General features: G+C 39.4%; 3 protein-coding genes across 3 annotated transcripts; 2 read left to right on the forward strand and 1 right to left on the reverse strand.

Moving 5' to 3' along the window:
* The first annotated feature begins 381 nt into the window (after positions 1-381).
* On the forward strand, positions 382-3,210 carry RHIMIDRAFT_258504 (Arginase/deacetylase). The gene is made up of 11 exons (XM_023611345.1): positions 382-470; positions 533-779; positions 840-1,284; positions 1,339-1,841; positions 1,890-2,010; positions 2,064-2,072; positions 2,132-2,310; positions 2,363-2,442; positions 2,499-2,546; positions 2,611-2,716; positions 2,763-3,210. The coding sequence occupies exons 1-11, from the start codon at positions 468-470 to the stop codon at positions 3,077-3,079; spliced, it is 2,058 nt and encodes a 685-aa protein (XP_023464687.1). The 5' UTR covers positions 382-467; the 3' UTR covers positions 3,080-3,210.
* Positions 3,211-3,252: 42 nt separating this feature from the next.
* Positions 3,253-6,497, reverse strand: RHIMIDRAFT_239134 (PigN-domain-containing protein; the record flags this gene model as incomplete). The annotated part of the gene is made up of 10 exons (XM_023609108.1): positions 3,253-3,947; positions 3,999-4,213; positions 4,267-4,454; positions 4,502-4,726; positions 4,774-5,093; positions 5,147-5,461; positions 5,514-5,807; positions 5,856-6,020; positions 6,094-6,285; positions 6,338-6,497. 10 exons carry the CDS (start codon positions 6,495-6,497, stop codon positions 3,253-3,255), a joined length of 2,769 nt encoding a protein of 922 aa, XP_023464688.1.
* A 376-nt stretch (positions 6,498-6,873) lies between these two features.
* RHIMIDRAFT_239135 (uncharacterized protein) lies at positions 6,874-17,802 on the forward strand (the record flags this gene model as incomplete). Its single annotated transcript, XM_023609109.1, has 13 exons — positions 6,874-7,063; positions 7,117-7,275; positions 7,328-7,799; positions 7,849-8,051; positions 8,115-8,401; positions 8,460-8,967; positions 9,034-9,479; positions 9,529-9,802; positions 9,850-10,455; positions 10,508-10,588; positions 10,648-10,989; positions 11,065-11,252; positions 11,314-17,802. The coding sequence occupies 13 exons, from the start codon at positions 6,874-6,876 to the stop codon at positions 17,800-17,802; spliced, it is 10,245 nt and encodes a 3,414-aa protein (XP_023464689.1).
* Positions 17,803-18,023: the final 221 nt, after the last annotated feature.

Below are 18,023 nucleotides of genomic sequence, written 5' to 3' on the forward strand. Positions count from 1 at the left end.
TATTTTCATTATAGTAAAATGAAGAAGGAGCGAGGGACCGGAAGACAGAAAGAAAAAGAGAGAGAACAACAGTATATCATTATTTAATTGTGCTTTAATCGAATGCAATTATATGTTACCTTTGAGATCAGTTTAATAAAGTAAATCCAAGAATAAATACAATGTTGTATATACTATAGCAACTAGAATAGATTGAACACACAGCCCTTTGACAATGATCCAGAATATAAACATTCTCGTATTCATTTAATAAGCTGTAGCCAGAATATTCTGAATTCGAATTCTGATTGGTCAAGAAAAAAAATATTCCAAATCGTCTAAACTCATCCGAAAATACTACATGTTCATCACTGCGAATTTCCCTTTTTCTTTTTCTTCCCTCTTTTACTGTTCTTTAATAAAAAAGAAAAATTGTATTTTATTAAAGAAGAGCATAAATTAGCGAGTAATAAATATAAAAGGAAGGAATGGTAAAAAATCCAATGAATTGATAAAGTAAATAAGCCCATTGAGAAATGACTTCATATTATAGTCTTTAACACCACCTCAAAATCCTTCCTTAAGGTCCTCTCGTTCTGCAGACACTCGTTACCTATCCGCATCCCCTCCTTATTGTAGCGATGGAAACCTATCGACTTCTTCCTCCACAGGTTCACTGAAAAGACGACGTTCGGACAAAAACAATAAGAAGGAATTATTTATTGATACAAAGGAGCCTTCGGAAGAGATTGGAATTGATCTTACTCAAAAAAAGCTAAAAGGACTTCATCTACAACAAAGTAAAATAAACTTAATAAATTCCATCTTGTTTTCTCCTTTCTTAATTCATTATACATTAGACAATCAATATCGGAGCCTATCATACCAAGTAGGTGATCAAGTAGAAGCAATAAAGTGGACAAACGATGTAAAAGAATGGTACTGTGCCAGAGTAGTAGAAATATTATACGATACAACTACTGCAGCTGGAGATGCTCTGATCTTTGTACACTATGAAGGATGGTCTCCAGATGAAGCGGATTGGATCAGTCCTACTCTCATACGACTTCATAATCCACGCACATCTCTTCAATATGGTCCAAAGGGACCCGAAAGTGACAGATCATGGAAAGATTATGCTGAATTCTATAAATCAAAAGCTGGCGAACAAACAAGGCACCATACAGGTCTTGTGCAAGACAGACGAATGTCCCTTCACTGCTGCCCTTGTCATTCTCGAGAGACGATCCATCCAGAAAGGCCAGATAGAATTAGTTCGATCCTTCAAGCACTCCATGCCAATCGGTAAAAGAAAGACTTTTTTTTATTATAGCGCTAGAATGAATCGTTTGTGTATAGCTTATTAAGGTATTTTGGACGAGTTCATGCCCGAGAAGCCACCGTACAAGAGTTACTGAGGGTGCATACGTATGGTCATGTTAGAAATTATTACCCAATAGACGAAGAGAGAGAATCTGTTGTTAAAAAGAGACCCTTGAAAATAACGTCCATTGCCGCTCTGTTAAATCCCGAGCCTTCAGCACACAAGCCAAATGTGATGAGAGGTGTGGGCGGTGGAACAGTAAAGCAGGCAGACCAAGATCACATCAAGAGACAACACACAAGGTTTTCTTCTGCCGCGGCTGCAGCAGATGCAACCCAAACGGACCCAAAGCCGGTCGCACCTCCCGGCTTGATATGTGAAATGACATGTGGTGAACTGGGCATAGCTGTGGATACGACTTTTCATCCACTTTATACGAGCCTCTCTGCTCGAATAGCAGCTGGTTCTTTATTATCCCTTGTTGAATCTATTGTCAATGGTCGTCTAAGAAATGGATTTGCTTTAATTCGACCACCAGGTAACAAAAAGTCAACATATGTATAGCAGATATTGACTATAGAAAAAGGTCATCATGCTGAAGACGATACAGCTATGGGATTTTGCTTTTATAATAATGTGGCTGTAGCAGTGGCTGATACTCTGGAGAAATACCCGTCAAAGATCAAAAAGATCCTCATCATTGACTGGTAACTTTTTTTTTTATAAAGTGGGAAACTAAGGAGCTGATATAATGAAATAGGGACATACAGTAATTAACAAACTTTAACTACAATGTTATGCTTGATTAACCCCTCCCCTTATTTATAGTCATGGAAACGGCACTCAAAAGATGTTTTATGATAATCCGAATGTTCTCTATATCTCGCTACACAGATGGGATAAGGGTAAGTTCTATCCTTTCACTGGCGCACCTGATGAATGCGGTGAAGGCCCTGGCCTAGGTAACAATGTAAATATTGCATTTAGCTCTTCAGAAGATAAACCAAGTAAGTGAACTTTTTCATAAAAGTCTCCAATCTAAAGGAACAATTTAAAAAGGACCAATGGGTGATACAGAGTTTGTTGCAGCCTTTTATTATTTCGTCATACCAATTGCAAGGCAATTCCATCCTGATATGGTAAAGCATAGCCCACCAGTTTATTTGTAGAACAAGAAAAGATAACTTTAAAATAGATTTTTGTTTCCGCAGGGTTTGATGCGGCTGAAGGGCATCCAGAAAATGTAAGTCAATGTGGGGGGGGGGGAGAGATAGATGATGTGTGATTATTCATATGCTCTATAATAGCTTGGTGGATATAATATGACCCCTCGTGGGTATGCATTACTCACAAAGATGGTAAAGGACCTGGCCAATGAGTTATGTGATGGTAGACTAGCCCTCACGCTCGAAGGTAAACAAAGTAATATAAAAAAGTCACATTACTCATATAATCATAGGTGGATACGAGCTTCAACCTTTAGCATCTTCCTGTGCTGCAAGTGTTGCTCAGCTATTACCTTTAAACACATTACCTGATCAACAAATTACAACTTTCAAGCGAACTCTGAATGCTGTTAAACCGAATATGGGAGCAGTGGAAAGTTTTGCTCAGGTGGCATTTATACAAAAGAGATACTGGAATCTGTCAGACGCGATATGCTCACCTAGTTTCAAGTTTAATCTTCCCTCTGACTGGAGAGCAACTGATAGTATTTCAACTAGACCTAAAAGAGACAAAAAACCAATTAAAGTCCCAGTGGTTGAAGGCTATTGATAACTGTAAAATAAGAGCATCATAGACAAAATATACAGGCGTTTGAATCTTTACATGCTTTGCACATAACTATAATCTTACAAAGATAATACTTAATAAACTCACTACATTAGTAATCAACATTCATCTACCTCTCTATTTTGGGCTTCTTTTGCAATAAAAATCAATTGTCTTTATTTGCTCTTGGGTTTCATTCTATCTACAATTCTTTTCAGTTTGGGTAAAGCAAGATGACCAACCAAGGTTCTAGACAACAAGAAAAGGATGATAGTAAAGATGATAAAGAGTTCAGATATACAGAAATGGCTGATGGATGTGCCAATTTCTAACCAACTTCCATAATCTGTGACAAAGTAGAAGAAATTGATGGTCTGTATATCTGTTATACTCATGACGATCAAGAATAAGGTAAAAGGTTGAAGATCGAGACTTGAACTGATGATCCCAAGGACAGAAGAGATGACAAAGAATGGGATGAGTATTTTAAGGATAAGCAAGGCACCCATAAGGAAAGGGTTGAAGACAGTTGTAAATCGATATACGCTTTCCAAAGAGAAGCTACTCAGAGATGCAACATTGCCTGTGCCAAAGAATGCGACGTTCACAAAGAACAAAAACAAGACAGCGGCTCTTCCATCACTTGGCTTAAGCGCACGAACAACTGAGTATCGACTGTGCTTGTAAAGACTCCTTTCGATTTCCATCCAAAGCAGAACAGTAGAACAGAAGAAGACGTAAAATAGGAGTTCATACGAAATACTGAGAAGTGTCATCAAGGGTGTAAAGGCTAAACAGATGACAAGTAGTCTTGCCAAATAGTCATCATGGGAACTTCCTCTATACACAAACGGGAATACACTTGAGATCGCTAAAGAATAAAAACAGGTTAAAAGGGCAGTCAGTTGCCTTCATGACTTACCAATGATAAACCAGCTTGCTATCTGGTTTAATTCCGGAAGACCCTCACGATTCTTCAGACTGATTGATGTAGAGTACACTATAACCATGCTCCCAGCGATCATACACAGTTGAATATAAATAATGATCTTCTGTTTCTTAGTAATTCTATTCAACTTGTTGAGTTTCCATAGCAGCCAAGTGCCCGTTATAATGGCAACAGCACCCCCAGCAATGCTAAGCAACAATAGAATATTAAACATTGCAATTGAATCCTTTATAAACCTTACACTTGTTCGATGTTTTCTCCTTTTTCAACAGGAAGTAAAGTAAAAACACTGGTAAGGATACAGAATAAGGACCAAGCAGTTGTCAATTTCCCTTTTTCTTGACGCACATAAGAAGGCATTACACATGGCCAAGCAGAAAGACCGATAAAGATAGCCGAGAGTACTTCTCGATGAAAATAGCTTCCAACCTAAAGTAGTGTAAGCGATATATCCATGGCAGACAACTGTAACTTACGAGTGCTTCCAAGAACAATAAGGATCCAATAACCATCATCAATGACTTTGTAACTCCAGAGCGTAAACAAAGACGTAATGCCCCAATAAGCGAGCGATAGTTTCTTAGGATTTGGTTCCAAAAGAAAATAGGAAAGAGTACATATAGATAATACATTTTTGGCATCTTTTGTAGGTAAATCATAGCGAATACAGCAGCCATCGTAATGATAGACATAAAATCGATCTATAGACATGTTGGTAACATCCTTTTGAATAACAGTTGATACTTACAAGAATACGGTATTTTAAATGGCTTGACATTTCTTCATTAGAAAACAGAACAAAGTGTCTAATTACAAACTCTAGACAAAAGATACACCAACCAACATATCCGATTGTGATAATGGTTCTAAGGAAGAGCCAGTCATACGTTTGATAGTACCGAAGGCCACGAAGACTGAGCTCAATCAGCTCTTTTGATTTCTTTTCAGCAAGTTCATAATCTTTATCAGCTATCAGCATTTTGATTTCTGATGTTAATAATGTAGGATCATGCTGTCCGACCAAGCCAGGATAAGGCCTAAAAAAAAGTTCATGTTGTTCCTTTTCGCCTGAAAACATGTAAATTAGATCAATAAAACAATGGATATGAAAGCAACCTTACTGTGCTTAACTCGGAGTTGTTCTAATATTTGACGCGCGTTGGTGAATGCAGCCTCTGCCTTTGTCGAACCATTTGCATTCAAATAACTCAATGGTAATTCACCTACAGAATTCACTGGGATATCGATGCCAATGAGATGAGCCATTAAAGGTGCAATATCCGCTTGCAGTATATCATCGCGTTGTAAGGTTGACAGTCCCCAATTGGACGAATACTCATCATGACCCAAGCCAGAATGAATCGGTTGACGAATACCAGCTCCCCAAGCTACAATGGGAGTGCGTGTATTATCCGGATGTCCATCACCGTGAGCACCTGAGCTATAAAATAAACACTAATGTTTTTGATCAAGCTGTACTGCGTTTACCTCTGTTGTTCATTCCGTGATCCGCAGTAAAGATATAACTAGTTTTTCCATCATGATAAAAGTCTTCAATCAGGTTGACCATCTCTTTTATGCCGTTATCCACAAGCTTTATATTTTCCAAATATTCTTTTGACGAAGGCCTAAATCCATGTCCATTGGTATCCAATCCAAGAAGGTGAAGGAAAAATACAACCTTTTTTTGTCGTAGCATGTTATCGAGTTCAGGATTTGTTGACGCGTTCTTAAATAGTTCTTTTACATGATCAAATACCCAAATGTCTAATCGTGAGGCCTCTATAATAGAGTGTCAATGGCTGCCCTGATGCCCTCCTATTTTCTTACCTCCTGCAAAATCCTCATATTCTGGTGGGTACATGTAGGTTTCTATCTTTTCTTTATCACTTGCTCCATGTTGAAACATGGGCAAGATGTCTGGAGATCCAAATGACCAAGTATGTTGAGACTGGTTAAAAACAGAATCAAAGTTGACAGGATTCAATGTCCAACCTTGAGTTGAACGTTAGCAACACAAATTAAATAGCAAACAACTTTTCTCTCTCTCTCTCTTTTTTTTTTTTACCAGTAGTGACAGCACTAACATCCTCATAAAAGCCAGCAATAATAGCGACATGACCAGGTCTTGATTCAGTTGGCACACGAGTATGAGAGATACCCCAAGTACCGTTATTCTGTAGAATGTCTCTCAAGAAAGGTGCTCTCGTTTGTCCTTGTTCGTCTAGTTCAAATAACTTATCTGCACGTAATCCATCCCCTAATAATCTGGATAGTAACAAACTTTAAAATATAATTCAGGACGACATTACCTACAATAAGTACCAGTCTGTCAGCTGGAGGATGAATGGGACTTTTATGTGGTGTCATGCCATGGACAAGTGGAGAAGTAAAGTATATGTCAAATATACTAAACAAGTAAATGACGTGAAATATAACGCCAATTATCAATAATGTCTCACGGGATAACATTATTGTTGAAAAAGGTGGAAGAGACAATAGAAGAGTTTTGTTTTCCTAAAATAGTCTTTATGCTCCGATAAGACAGTCATGGCTCTTTCTTTGATCTATATGAGCCTGAGTCAAAGGGATATGTTTAAAAAAGTCTGTTTCTTTAAATGAGAAAGGGCCGAGCTGTGTATATATTTGATGTAAAACTAGACTTCTTGTCATATAATTCCCTTCAAGGCACTCTCTCTATCACGTTATTCATGCATTTTCACGAGTAATTCACTAGGTCACGCTGATCGATTGAACTATGGTTGGGTATAAAACTATAAATGGCAAAAATTACAGACATAAATTTGGTGCCTTGTTATTTCTTCTTCTTTCTTGTAAAAGAAAGCAAATGACAACAGATGAGACAGTTTATGGCGTACAATCTTGGAAGTACTTTTGGTTATTTGTCGCTTATTGCATTGTTGTCTTGATCGTAGCTGTCTTCTTTTTATTCTACTCTAATCGCATACTTGCTCGAATATTAACTTTTATAATCAATCAATACACATGGAGACAATATAATGCATACATTCAAATTGGTAATACATCTCTTGCTTTCTTTGTGTTCCTTTTTACTCACTCGTTCCTATAGATTCAATACGTGTTACTTTATTGGGTGGTCGAATATTATTTAAGAATCTAAGATATACATCAAATAATGCATCTATTTCAATTGTCAAAGGCCACATTGCTATAAAATATTGGTTATTTAATGTTCGTGATAATAATAATGATGAAGAGGATAAAACAGGTACCGAGATATTAAGTGAGATGTGTAAGCGTGCCCTTAATCATTCTATAAGGAAAAGATTTACCATGCAGAATTGTTTGTAATTTTGAGGGATTGGAGTACTTTATCTATAATAACATACCAGCTTATGATAAATTAAAGGACATCCTTGGTTTATCAACTACAACAACTGCCACTAGAAACAGTTCAGGAACAAGTTTTGAACAGCTCAATTATGATCAAACATTCAGTACTGATCTGTCCAGTTCACATACTTCATTATTTGAAAGGCTATTGCCTATTCAATTTGAATGCACAAAAGGCGCAGCATTGATTGGCAATATGGAATTGAAGACGATACTAGTATTTCAGATGGTGCAAGCCAATGGGATATATAGTATAGCCAAATCTCGCTCATCAATGGATTGCTACAAGACTACTATAGATTTTGCAGTAAGAAAACCACAGATCAGTTTAAAGGACAATGTAGATTTTAGTCAAGCCCATAATATGGAAGACGAGATGAAGGACAAGGATCAGTCGAGGTACATCAACCTTATAGTTATGATACATTAACTGAACCCAAATCGGCAGCTTCTTCCGTAGGCTGTTAAAACCAATCCAGCAATTGTTTATAGGTCATACTTCTCAATTTTCAGAAATACGACATATGAAAAATATGATGAGTCATGTAGCACACAATGACGAAAGTGATAGTGTAGATTGTGAATATGCTAGAGTCAGTAATGTGTTTGAATGTAACGATATGGTACTCACTTATTATATGGACTATGCTGGTAAGATATATACTCTTCCCCAACAAAGTATCATATGATTGATCAAAAGATCAAACACAATAGGACCTGTACCATCCACATCATCTGATTCTGATATGATCGGAAACGGAGGTTTACCTCCAGAATGGGGTATACGCATCTCGCTGTGGGACGCAACCATTCATTATGGCCCTTGGGCAGATAGACAAAGAATCGTCATGCAAAATTATTTCTTCCCTAATGCTCACCGCAACAGTACGCCTACACCTAAATTAGTACCAGGTCAGCAAAGGATACCCATATGCTTCGAGACGTATATTGAATTTATGAATGATGGTAAATTAAAGGTACCAACACGTGAAAAGACAAAGGTAACGTGAAAAAAAAGGCGTCTATCAAAGACAATAGCTTATTTTGATTCATCATCAGGACTGGAGGTACACCTCGGGACAGCCAGACCTCGACATTAGTTCCGATGGAAACTACACTAGACCATATGGCTGGTTTAACATTAAGGCCGGGGAAGGATCATTCGTGAGATTGATTACTCCAATGGTGATCGGACCAGAAGGAACCATGAATACGGTAGATGTTGTTTTGAGGGAGACTGATATTACGACCAGTGTCAACTATGCTTCGTTTATCCTATCACCAAAAATTGAAATTCAGTGCAGAATGCCTGTACCATTACAGTGGAATGGTTATAGACGATGGGACTTTAAGATTTTACCCAAACGTGCTACTATATTTTTATTAAGAGATCATATCTACTTGTTACAAGATACAGTCAGAGATTGGGGATCAACGCCACCACCGGACCTGTTGCATTTCACGCCTACCGAATACACTTTACATTTCAATCTGGAACATCCCAGTATATACCTCTGCGTAAACGAACATAATGTGATCAATAACCCCAACTCGATAGAAGATAATGGTAAGAAACAAGAGAATGTATCTCTTGATGATTCACTTATTCTTTTTTTTTTTAAAAAAAAAATAGCATTCTTGAAGTTACAAGCTTACAAGTTAAAAGTGGATGCTGTACTGCCGTTCACTGACTTCCAGCCGGAGATCAATACGATCAAATTTAATGTCGCTATTGACCACGGAAGCGCTGGATTATCCCTTCAATCATCACACACACTCAATGCTTTTCTGAACGAAGCAGACGCACAGACAGCCGCTGTTGTCCAGTTGAATATCGATGGTTCCTATGAAGCTTATAGTACTGTCGACGTTGCTCGTCATATTGAGTCATGCAACCTTCATATAAAGATGAATAGTGCCAAGGTCAAGTTATTTGGTACATTAATTCGATATCTTTTGTTGCTCAAGGACAATTACTTTGGTGCTTGGGATCATTTCTCTACCATTGATGAGTATAGGAAACAAAGAAAAAACCATCAGGAATGGTTGGCACAGAAAAAGAAACAGGCAGATGCAAAGGTAAAACAGTGTCATTATTCTTCATATGCTTATTCAGATAATACAATAGCCTACTTCAGATCCATTCGAAGTATATATGCTGCTGGAGCTAGAGGATGGTGTATTATTACTTCCTGAAAACCTATATGAATGCTCTCGTTACTCACAGGTGGAGTTTCAAGAGTTACAGGTTGAGTTAAGGAATCTGGATGTCTATATGGATTTTTATGTCAACATCAGCCCTATTACACTAAGTCGAAACATTAATCCTTATGCTCAACAAGGCGAAGAGCATTTTAGAATTAAGCATGCCCGTGTTCCGAAGAATAGTATATTCATTGATGGTAAGCAAGAACAGGATTTCTTTATTAGTACTCAACAAACTTGTTAGGCCTAAGTATTTACTCTCATCGTCTGTTTGGTCCTCTACCATTGTCCTCAACCTACCTATGTCATTATGAACTAGATATAGGACGAATTACTGGCGAGATCAAGCCATCCTTCTTACTCGGCCTTGCATGTTTTGGGCAGTCGTTTGCCTATAACCTAATTGACGAAGATAATGCAGTCCCTCCTGAATTACGATCGGCATCACTCCCTGACGTGACATTCCTAAAAGTTTATGTTCAAGAAATAGACGTTTGTTTGATGAGCTTAAATAGTGCTACAAATATTCATCTAAGTGATGGAATCTTGCTAGAGTTTGATAATCTGATCAACCATAAATACAGCGAAAGGATCACACTTAAAATACCTTTTATTGTAACTCGATGTCTTGCCAATGCAGAGCAAACACGAGGTGATGGTATCGAAAATGATTACCCCTGGGCAGAGGTTGCGAAGGCTGACATGAGTCTTAACATAACAGTCTTGAGGCATACTGCAGAATGGAAGAGAAAACGTGCTGAGCAACAAAAATATGTTCGTTCGCAAGATTATCTGACGCGTCGTTGCGTTCGATTATATGAAGAGGAAGAAGACGACTATAAGTCCCAATGTAGGTAACCCCCTTGCAAGTTTTAAATGGTCTCACTCATACTTTCAACTAGATTCTAAATCATCTATGCCGTCCACTACTGATCATCATGTTGGTGTACTATATGCACCGTCATATAGACCATTTGTATCTGGTAGACACTAAATTAAAAATATAAAAACATCAACTTACTCTTTTTTTTTAATATTATAGGGCGAGCGGATGATAAGTCTGCACCTATCGATATGACTGCTAGCTCAACTAACCTTTCTACAGAAACGGTTAAAACCCATCAAGGAAGATATAGAGGATATAGCAACTCAAGTAGCATGTCCCAGAGATCTCTTGTGTTGCTGAAATCAGATCACATGGACGATGTATCAGAATTGGAATATGATAGTGATATCGAATATGCCCAGAGCGCTCTTTCTCGAGACAATGAATCGTTCCATACCGCAAAGGACTCTGATGACGAGTATGGCTTTGGTCAATCTGAAGTAACAGATGATGGCTATTCTGTGCAATCAGATACTACAAGCATGCTTTCGACAGAAGGTAAATACATTTCATAAACCAAAGTTGTATTAAACTAACAACACTATTTTTTTTTTTTTTTTTTTTTTTTACAAGATGAGCGTCATGCTCAAGCCAGCGACGACCCGCATATATCATATGCGAATGAAGGGAAAGCGCCTTCAGTAGTCCCACCTTCGATTCCTTATAGTGATTACCTCAGACGATACAAAATTGTCCATTCTGAGGATCATTTTTTACATCCATTCATTTCTCCTCCTAAAGCCCGCTTTGTTGCTCAAAAGGTAAAGCACACAAAGGCACTATGTTACTATCACATACTAACTGACATGCTGCATCATTCAGGAACAAGAGCAAAGGAGGTGTTTTAGCCATGAAAGCGCAACCAGAAATATGGACGACTATTTTTCACAGAAATTTGGTGATGGTGATGAAGATGAGGCAGCGCATAGTAAAATATCCAATGATGAGAGAAACGAAGTGATAGCAACGACAATTATTGAAGCCACACGTCCTGTTACTGTACTGGTAACACCTATACTTGTGAAGATTGTTCAAGAGCTAGCGGAAGAAATTATCAAAGATGACTGGGATCTAGAAACGATGCTTGATGCTCTTCAAATGGAGTACGTAGAGCAATTAACGCGTTACTTGACAAACCAATACCTTTGTACAAGGTTCGCTGTTGTCCTTCCAGAGACCTACCTGCACTTTATCCAAAATGTGACCATGCCCGACGACTTGCCTTCTTACAAGCATGGAGGATCTGTGATGAAGACGCAATACAATTCCAAGGATACGATCCTCTGCTCTGCTGATATATTTTTAAATAGCTTCCACATGATTGGGAGTGTAAAGTTTGAAGACTATGCTTTTGATGAAAAGAAAAAAAAGATGGCAGAATCTAATATTGTACTCCAAGAGTCTCGAATACATATCAATGCAGATGAAATGGGAGCCACTGTCCAGTACATATCTAAGCAGCGTGAACAGCAAACGATAGCATTTGGCATACCGTATCAACACTTGCGTAACAAGAGTCTATATGACAGGCATGATGATCATACATTAGCCAACGAAATTGTTATGCTGGATCTTGTATTAAAAGGGTTCGATTTTAAGTGGTTAGGCGCAAGAAATCCAAACTATGCAGATGTAAAGATAATCGATATTGACACTGTCATTATTACCGAATCGGTAGAGATACTTGTGGGTGCAGTCTACTCATGGCTGATGTTTGTGGATGACCTCAAGGGAATTCTCCAAATGTTCCAAGAACAACGTTCGAGACAAGTACAAGTGTTCATTAATGAGCTTGCAGACTTTTCCATTAGTCCTACTGTATCTGGTGATCCGCTCTTTCTGACAACGCCTACAACCATGTTACGGTTGGGATCACGTAATTTTAGAACGGATGTAGGATGGAAACTACTCGCTCGCATGCGGCACTGCCTTCGTTCGATGCCAGCCATGACCCGTGAAAAATTACAGCATAGACTCACAGCCGGCAATGATATACGTTTAGACTCAGACGCCATGTTTAACGATGTTGTGCGCTGTCTATCTATCTGGCGTGGTTGGGAGATTAGCGCAGACGATATTAGACAATGTCGACTCTTTACGCAACCTTTCGAGCAAAAGATGAAAGTAGTAAACAGTATAGCAAAGAAAGACATGACAAATGAAGCAGTCCAGTTTTTGGTGTCATCTTCTAATTTTGCAAACTTTCGGCTTGGAAAGTTTAACTTTGTCATCTATGAAGAAGAACTTGAAGAAAATGGGCAAGATGACAACAGCTTTTGTGTACAACCTGTTGAATTTGCACTGGAATGTCTATACAAGTCATCTCCTATATCCAGTCTGCCCGAAATCAATGATGGCCACAGTAAATTGTCTGCAGTATTGGAAGGCTATTTGGACATTGTGGCCAAACTAGAGATGGGCAAGATGCAGATATCTATAAATCCGATTATTTTAGCATTTGCGCGTCATATGCTCATGGTACAGCGTGTCTTTAAGGCAAAGCTACGTAACCTGTCATCAAAGAACATGACTGAAGGGAGTCAGAAATTTTCTTCTGAAACTGCTGGATCTATTGACGAGTTTAACTTTGGTTCCCTTTTAAGCAAAGTGGATATCGTTGCGCAAACTCTCTGTAGCTTAGAGAGTATCGAGATAACAGCACACACGCAAGAACTTAAGATGGACACCATCGTGTCCGGCATTCAAGGTTCCATATTGTTTTCCAATCCCAAGTTAGCGCCTTTGCAATTAGTGGCACACCTCGATAAAGACTCGGATACTGGCTCTGGCAAACGTAGCTCCAATCGTGCCTCTCGTAGAACAGCAACAGCAGGACCGCGTTTAGTTCTTGAAGCAGCTGGTGGTATTGATTCTATTGGTATAAAGTTCAAGGAAGAGCAAAAGCGAAGCAGTTTAGATCCAAGCTACAACACTTTGCTTGATATTCACCTGTCAAAGGCTAATGTCAACGCGAACATTTCTCAGACGACTAAATCATCCAAGAAACAACAGGGAAAATCAGAAAACGCAAAGGATGTTCTTAATGTTTTTTCAAATATTCACAAGTTTGACATCAAGATTCCTCAAAGCTTATTACGGCTTTATGGATTTTTTGAATCATGGCAAACGGAACAAGGTAGACGCTATCACTTTATGCTCCAGAACTTGTTGAAAGAGTGGGAAGAACAAAGAAGAGATATCCTTGACTATTCACCTTTGACAAAGAAAGAGCAACCAACTCTTACATCGCTAAAGAGGCCTGATATCAAGCTGCAGTTTTTGTTGAACGAATTTGTTGTACAGGCTGACCTCTTGCCCTCATTAAGTATCGACTATAACATTTTGGATTTCTTCATCATGGTGAACGAGACTCAGCAAAAAACCGCACCTGTCCACATGTACGCCTTCCAGCTGTCAAAACAAGTGATTCATTTGATCACAAAAAATGCAAAACAGATACGCCATGGCAAGCCAGAGATTATCAATGTGAGCACATTCAGTATTCCTGGTATCCGTAGCACAGGCTCTTTGCGTAATGAAGTATCCAATGAAATAAGCCATCTCAGACTTAGGTCTATGATATCTGTGGATTTGATCTCTATGACACTTGATGCAAGCCTCATTGACTCTTTGCTGACTGCTCAATCTCTAGTTGGCAATGAAGTCAGTGAACTTATCGAAGTTATCTCTTATTCAAGCAACAAAAAAGGCGAAGAAACGCCTGTTACTGCAGTCCTGGAAGCATCCCAGCTGAGCAAGCCTGTAGACCGTGTCTTTAGATATACCATAGACATTAACCTGGATGGCTTACGCATATCAGCTAGCAGTCCTTCTGCTATTGGCATGTTCCACTCAAATCTTTTAGAAGCAACCATTTCCAATGACTGCTTTGAAAACAGCAATCAGTTAGCTTGGAAGGTTAAAGCAGGTGACTTTTCTTTGTCTGTTGATCACAATATGCATGATATGCCCAAAGATTCTGAAGATTGTGATGTTCATCGACGTAATTGCTTGGCCTATATCTTGGCTGACTTTAGTGTTCAAAACTCCTTACCGCAATGCGCTGATGAGAACTGTGAAAATAGCATTCACTACCATAGTAATGACAGAGAACTCGATGCTCTTTTTATAGAGTTTATCAAGATACAAACAGTCATGCAGCCGATTGCTTTAGGAAAGCTTGCAGAGATGTACATCTATTACGACTCAGAGCTTAGCAAGAAGAAGATGATGAAGAAGGCTGAAATCGATCAACTATCAGTTAACACAAAGCGTATTGTTCAGACAATCTCTACCAAAAATGACTGGTCAAAGACTTTTCCAGAGGAGCCTCATTCGCTTTTGGAAGGCAGAATCATTGGACTTCAAGTGCGCCGTTTGGGTGTTGCTATTCCTCTTGATGAGCAGTCAGACCTGCCTTTACCGAATGTATCTAAAGATGTCAGTGCTTTACTGTTCTCTGCAGGGTTTATAGAATTCTGTACAAAGAATATCGAAAGGAGTACCCTGCAACTGGAAAATCTGGCGTTGCAGTTTGTCAAGCAATTTGATCAGAGCAACCAAGACCACTTCCTTGCAGAAAATCACGCACGTATGAATCAGATTAGTCTTCCTCGTATCTCTTGCCACGTGTCCGCTTCAAATGCAAAGCCTGTACAAGCAATTTCAGTAAATGCTCAAATGGGTGGTTTTGAGATAGACATTGATGGGACCATAGCAGAGTATATCAACACACTGAGCGTTATCTATATGAAAAGCATGGACCGTGTGGACGTATTCACTGCAAAGACAAGTCTCAAGTCCAAACCATCTTCATTGTCGACTCCTACTGTGGATACCTCTGGACAGCCGCATAGCATTGTTCATCTGGATATCGAATGTAAGCTTGAATGTCAGACGGGTACTGTTCGTATGCATCCCAAACGCTATTCTTGGGATACACAATTAAACAGTAAACGAAACAAGGGTCTTCGTATACGTACAGGATTCGATGCAAAAACAGGTGAAGGCAATATTGTCACGCTCTATATCCCAGGGCTCCTTGCGCGCATTACTTGCCTTACCCCAATAGGAGCAAGCAATTTTGCTACTACAATGCCAAAACGTTTCCATGCAGATATTCTGATTCGTGAAAGTGTTAACGTACTTCATCCAGCTCTAGTCCTGTTCCTCTCCGAGGTCTCCACTGGTTTAAAGATCGGCATTCAACAATCGAGCAAGCGCAAGGCAGACAAGAGTGTTCAGGCTGGAATCGATACTACCCTCAACGCCTCCATCTTGATTCGACTTTCAAAGACTCAACTAGACTTGAGCTGCCAACCAAACTCCAAAGTGGTTTGCTCATTAGGATGGCGAGAGAGCGAATTTTTGATTAACACATTCTCAAAAGACGCCACTTCTCAAACCATGAGCTGCACTGGTTCCCTTAAGGAAATCACAGCCACCATAAAACATCATTTCTCCCCTGAAGCTTGCTTTCATTCGAAAATTGATCGTATTATGCTTAATGCCGTGCTAACCTCGCAAAGAAAGGATGGTGATACAAGCGATGATATATCAATTTCAGTTGAACTGCCGAATATACTCGGAGATCTCAATATGCGGCACCTTCAAGATTTGCTAGTATTATACAACTGCTGGATGGTTCAGCCGCTCTTACAAGAAGAGTACGCGGAAGTAGCCAAGGAAGCAACAAACTCGCCTTTATTGACTTCACCATTAGACTCCTCTCCATCGCCAAACGATAGACGATCTCCCAACAGTCATTCCAGCCAAGGAGACGCAGATGAGCGATCGTTTGTGCCTTTCTCAAAGCATATTGCGATTTACTTTGACAGGATGGTGTTGGGCGTAGACCTTGGTCAAGCCATCGGAAAGATTACTATTTGCCCTCAGAACCTGTCTTTCCAGGGACACCATACACCATGTGAATCGAAGGGTGTCAGTTTTACGCTGGATAGCGTTGACATTACGGCTGAAGGACGCCTAACGGGGTCTGGATATGTCAAACCCATTACGATCAAAGGTAGAGTAGATCAGTCCAAAGATCAAGATGATGTGAATTCGAAATCAGTAGCCTATGTACGGTCTGAAGGACTACAAGCAACATTTGAGTATGAATACCAAAACATTTTGGAATGCGTGCAGCAATCCATGGAGTTTACAGCAGAGCTTGCGCATGTAAATAGTAGGCACGAGCTGCAGGTGGCAATCCTATTAGAAGTCCTCGTGGCGCGACTTTCCATCAAAACTGTGCCTGTGATTCTTACGATGGTACAGAGATTCAATGAACTCTTGGAAAAGAAAAAATCAGAAGCTGGTATGCCTTCTGATAGCAAGAGTACTTTATTAGAAGTGCCAAACACGAGTCGATTGTCAAAGGAAAGACGCCTAAGAAAGAAAAACAAGCAGCCCGTTATGCATAGCCAGGTTGCCTTGTTTGTTCAATTTCTCGAAGTAATCATATATCCTAGTCAGTTCCAGGATTCAGACAATGTGGATCTGCAGGCAAAACAGCTGACCATCAATCTAGAAGAACATCCACCAGAGGAGGAAGGTATACGTCGTAACCTGGAAATTACCCTTGATAGCGCCGTATTGGCAAAGAACGTACCTGGGCTTGAACTAATGGCTCGCTATAACGAGCCTTTGTCGGCTACTTTAGCGTCAAAAAACCTCAGTGGCACAAAGATATTCAATATCCCGGGCACAAACATCATGATGAACTCTACACAGCTTGAATCTAATATCGCATACGAATTTAGTTCTGACTTTGCAGGTAGAATAGGCGTGTCACTAAACATTGGATTGATTAAGCAACTCCAAGAAATGATCAACATGTTCAATATGCAACTGTCGCGCGTTCTTGATAAAAAATCCGAAAAAATGCACACACTGGGCGACCCTACAACACCTATCAGTTTGTCAAGTATCGCAGATGACTCGGAAGATGGCGGTAATACACTAGGCAGTCGAAAGGCATCCATGGCGTTAGGTACACCTCGTGTACAACTGAGTGAGGCTATACCTGAAGAGCATCAGGCCCAGATACCTAGTATGGAATCAGAAGAAACCATAGACAGCGAAGCTCCAGATATTAAAATCGCCAATGAGGAAAAATACAATTACGACGCACGAAAGCCGGTAAATTTCCAACCTCAATTGCAGATTATGGGTGATGCAACGCCACCAGTCGAATGGTTAGGATTAAAAAGAGAAAGGATACCTGGGCTGGTTCATGAAAATATCGCTTTACACTTGAATCAGTTGGCCAAGACACTTGGAGATTTATTAAAATCACAAACTCGTTAAACAAATGAGTAAATAAAGCATTTCATTATTATAAAAAGACATGCAGCCTTCTTTCCCTCTCTTTTTCTCTTTCTCTCTTGTTTAAAAAGAAAGTTCAGATGAAGTACAGAGCAATATAGTAACCTTTTCATATGCTATTTCTATAAAGCCTTGTCACAGAAACAAGATAGGGAACTCTGCGCATCCATCAGCAATCGTTTCTTCGCCCTTCCATTATTGTT

Source organism: Rhizopus microsporus, assembly GCF_002708625.1.
Source record: "Rhizopus microsporus ATCC 52813 unplaced genomic scaffold scaffold_12, whole genome shotgun sequence".
In the NCBI taxonomy this organism is placed as follows: Eukaryota; Fungi; Mucoromycota; class Mucoromycetes; order Mucorales; family Rhizopodaceae; genus Rhizopus; species Rhizopus microsporus.

Coding starts and splice junctions, on each gene's coding strand:
- RHIMIDRAFT_258504 (XM_023611345.1), top strand. Junction 2,443..2,498: donor GGCAATTCCATCCTGATATG/GTAAAGCATAGC, acceptor ACTTTAAAATAG/ATTTTTGTTTCCGCAGGGTT. Junction 2,717..2,762: donor ACTAGCCCTCACGCTCGAAG/GTAAACAAAGTA, acceptor ATATAATCATAG/GTGGATACGAGCTTCAACCT.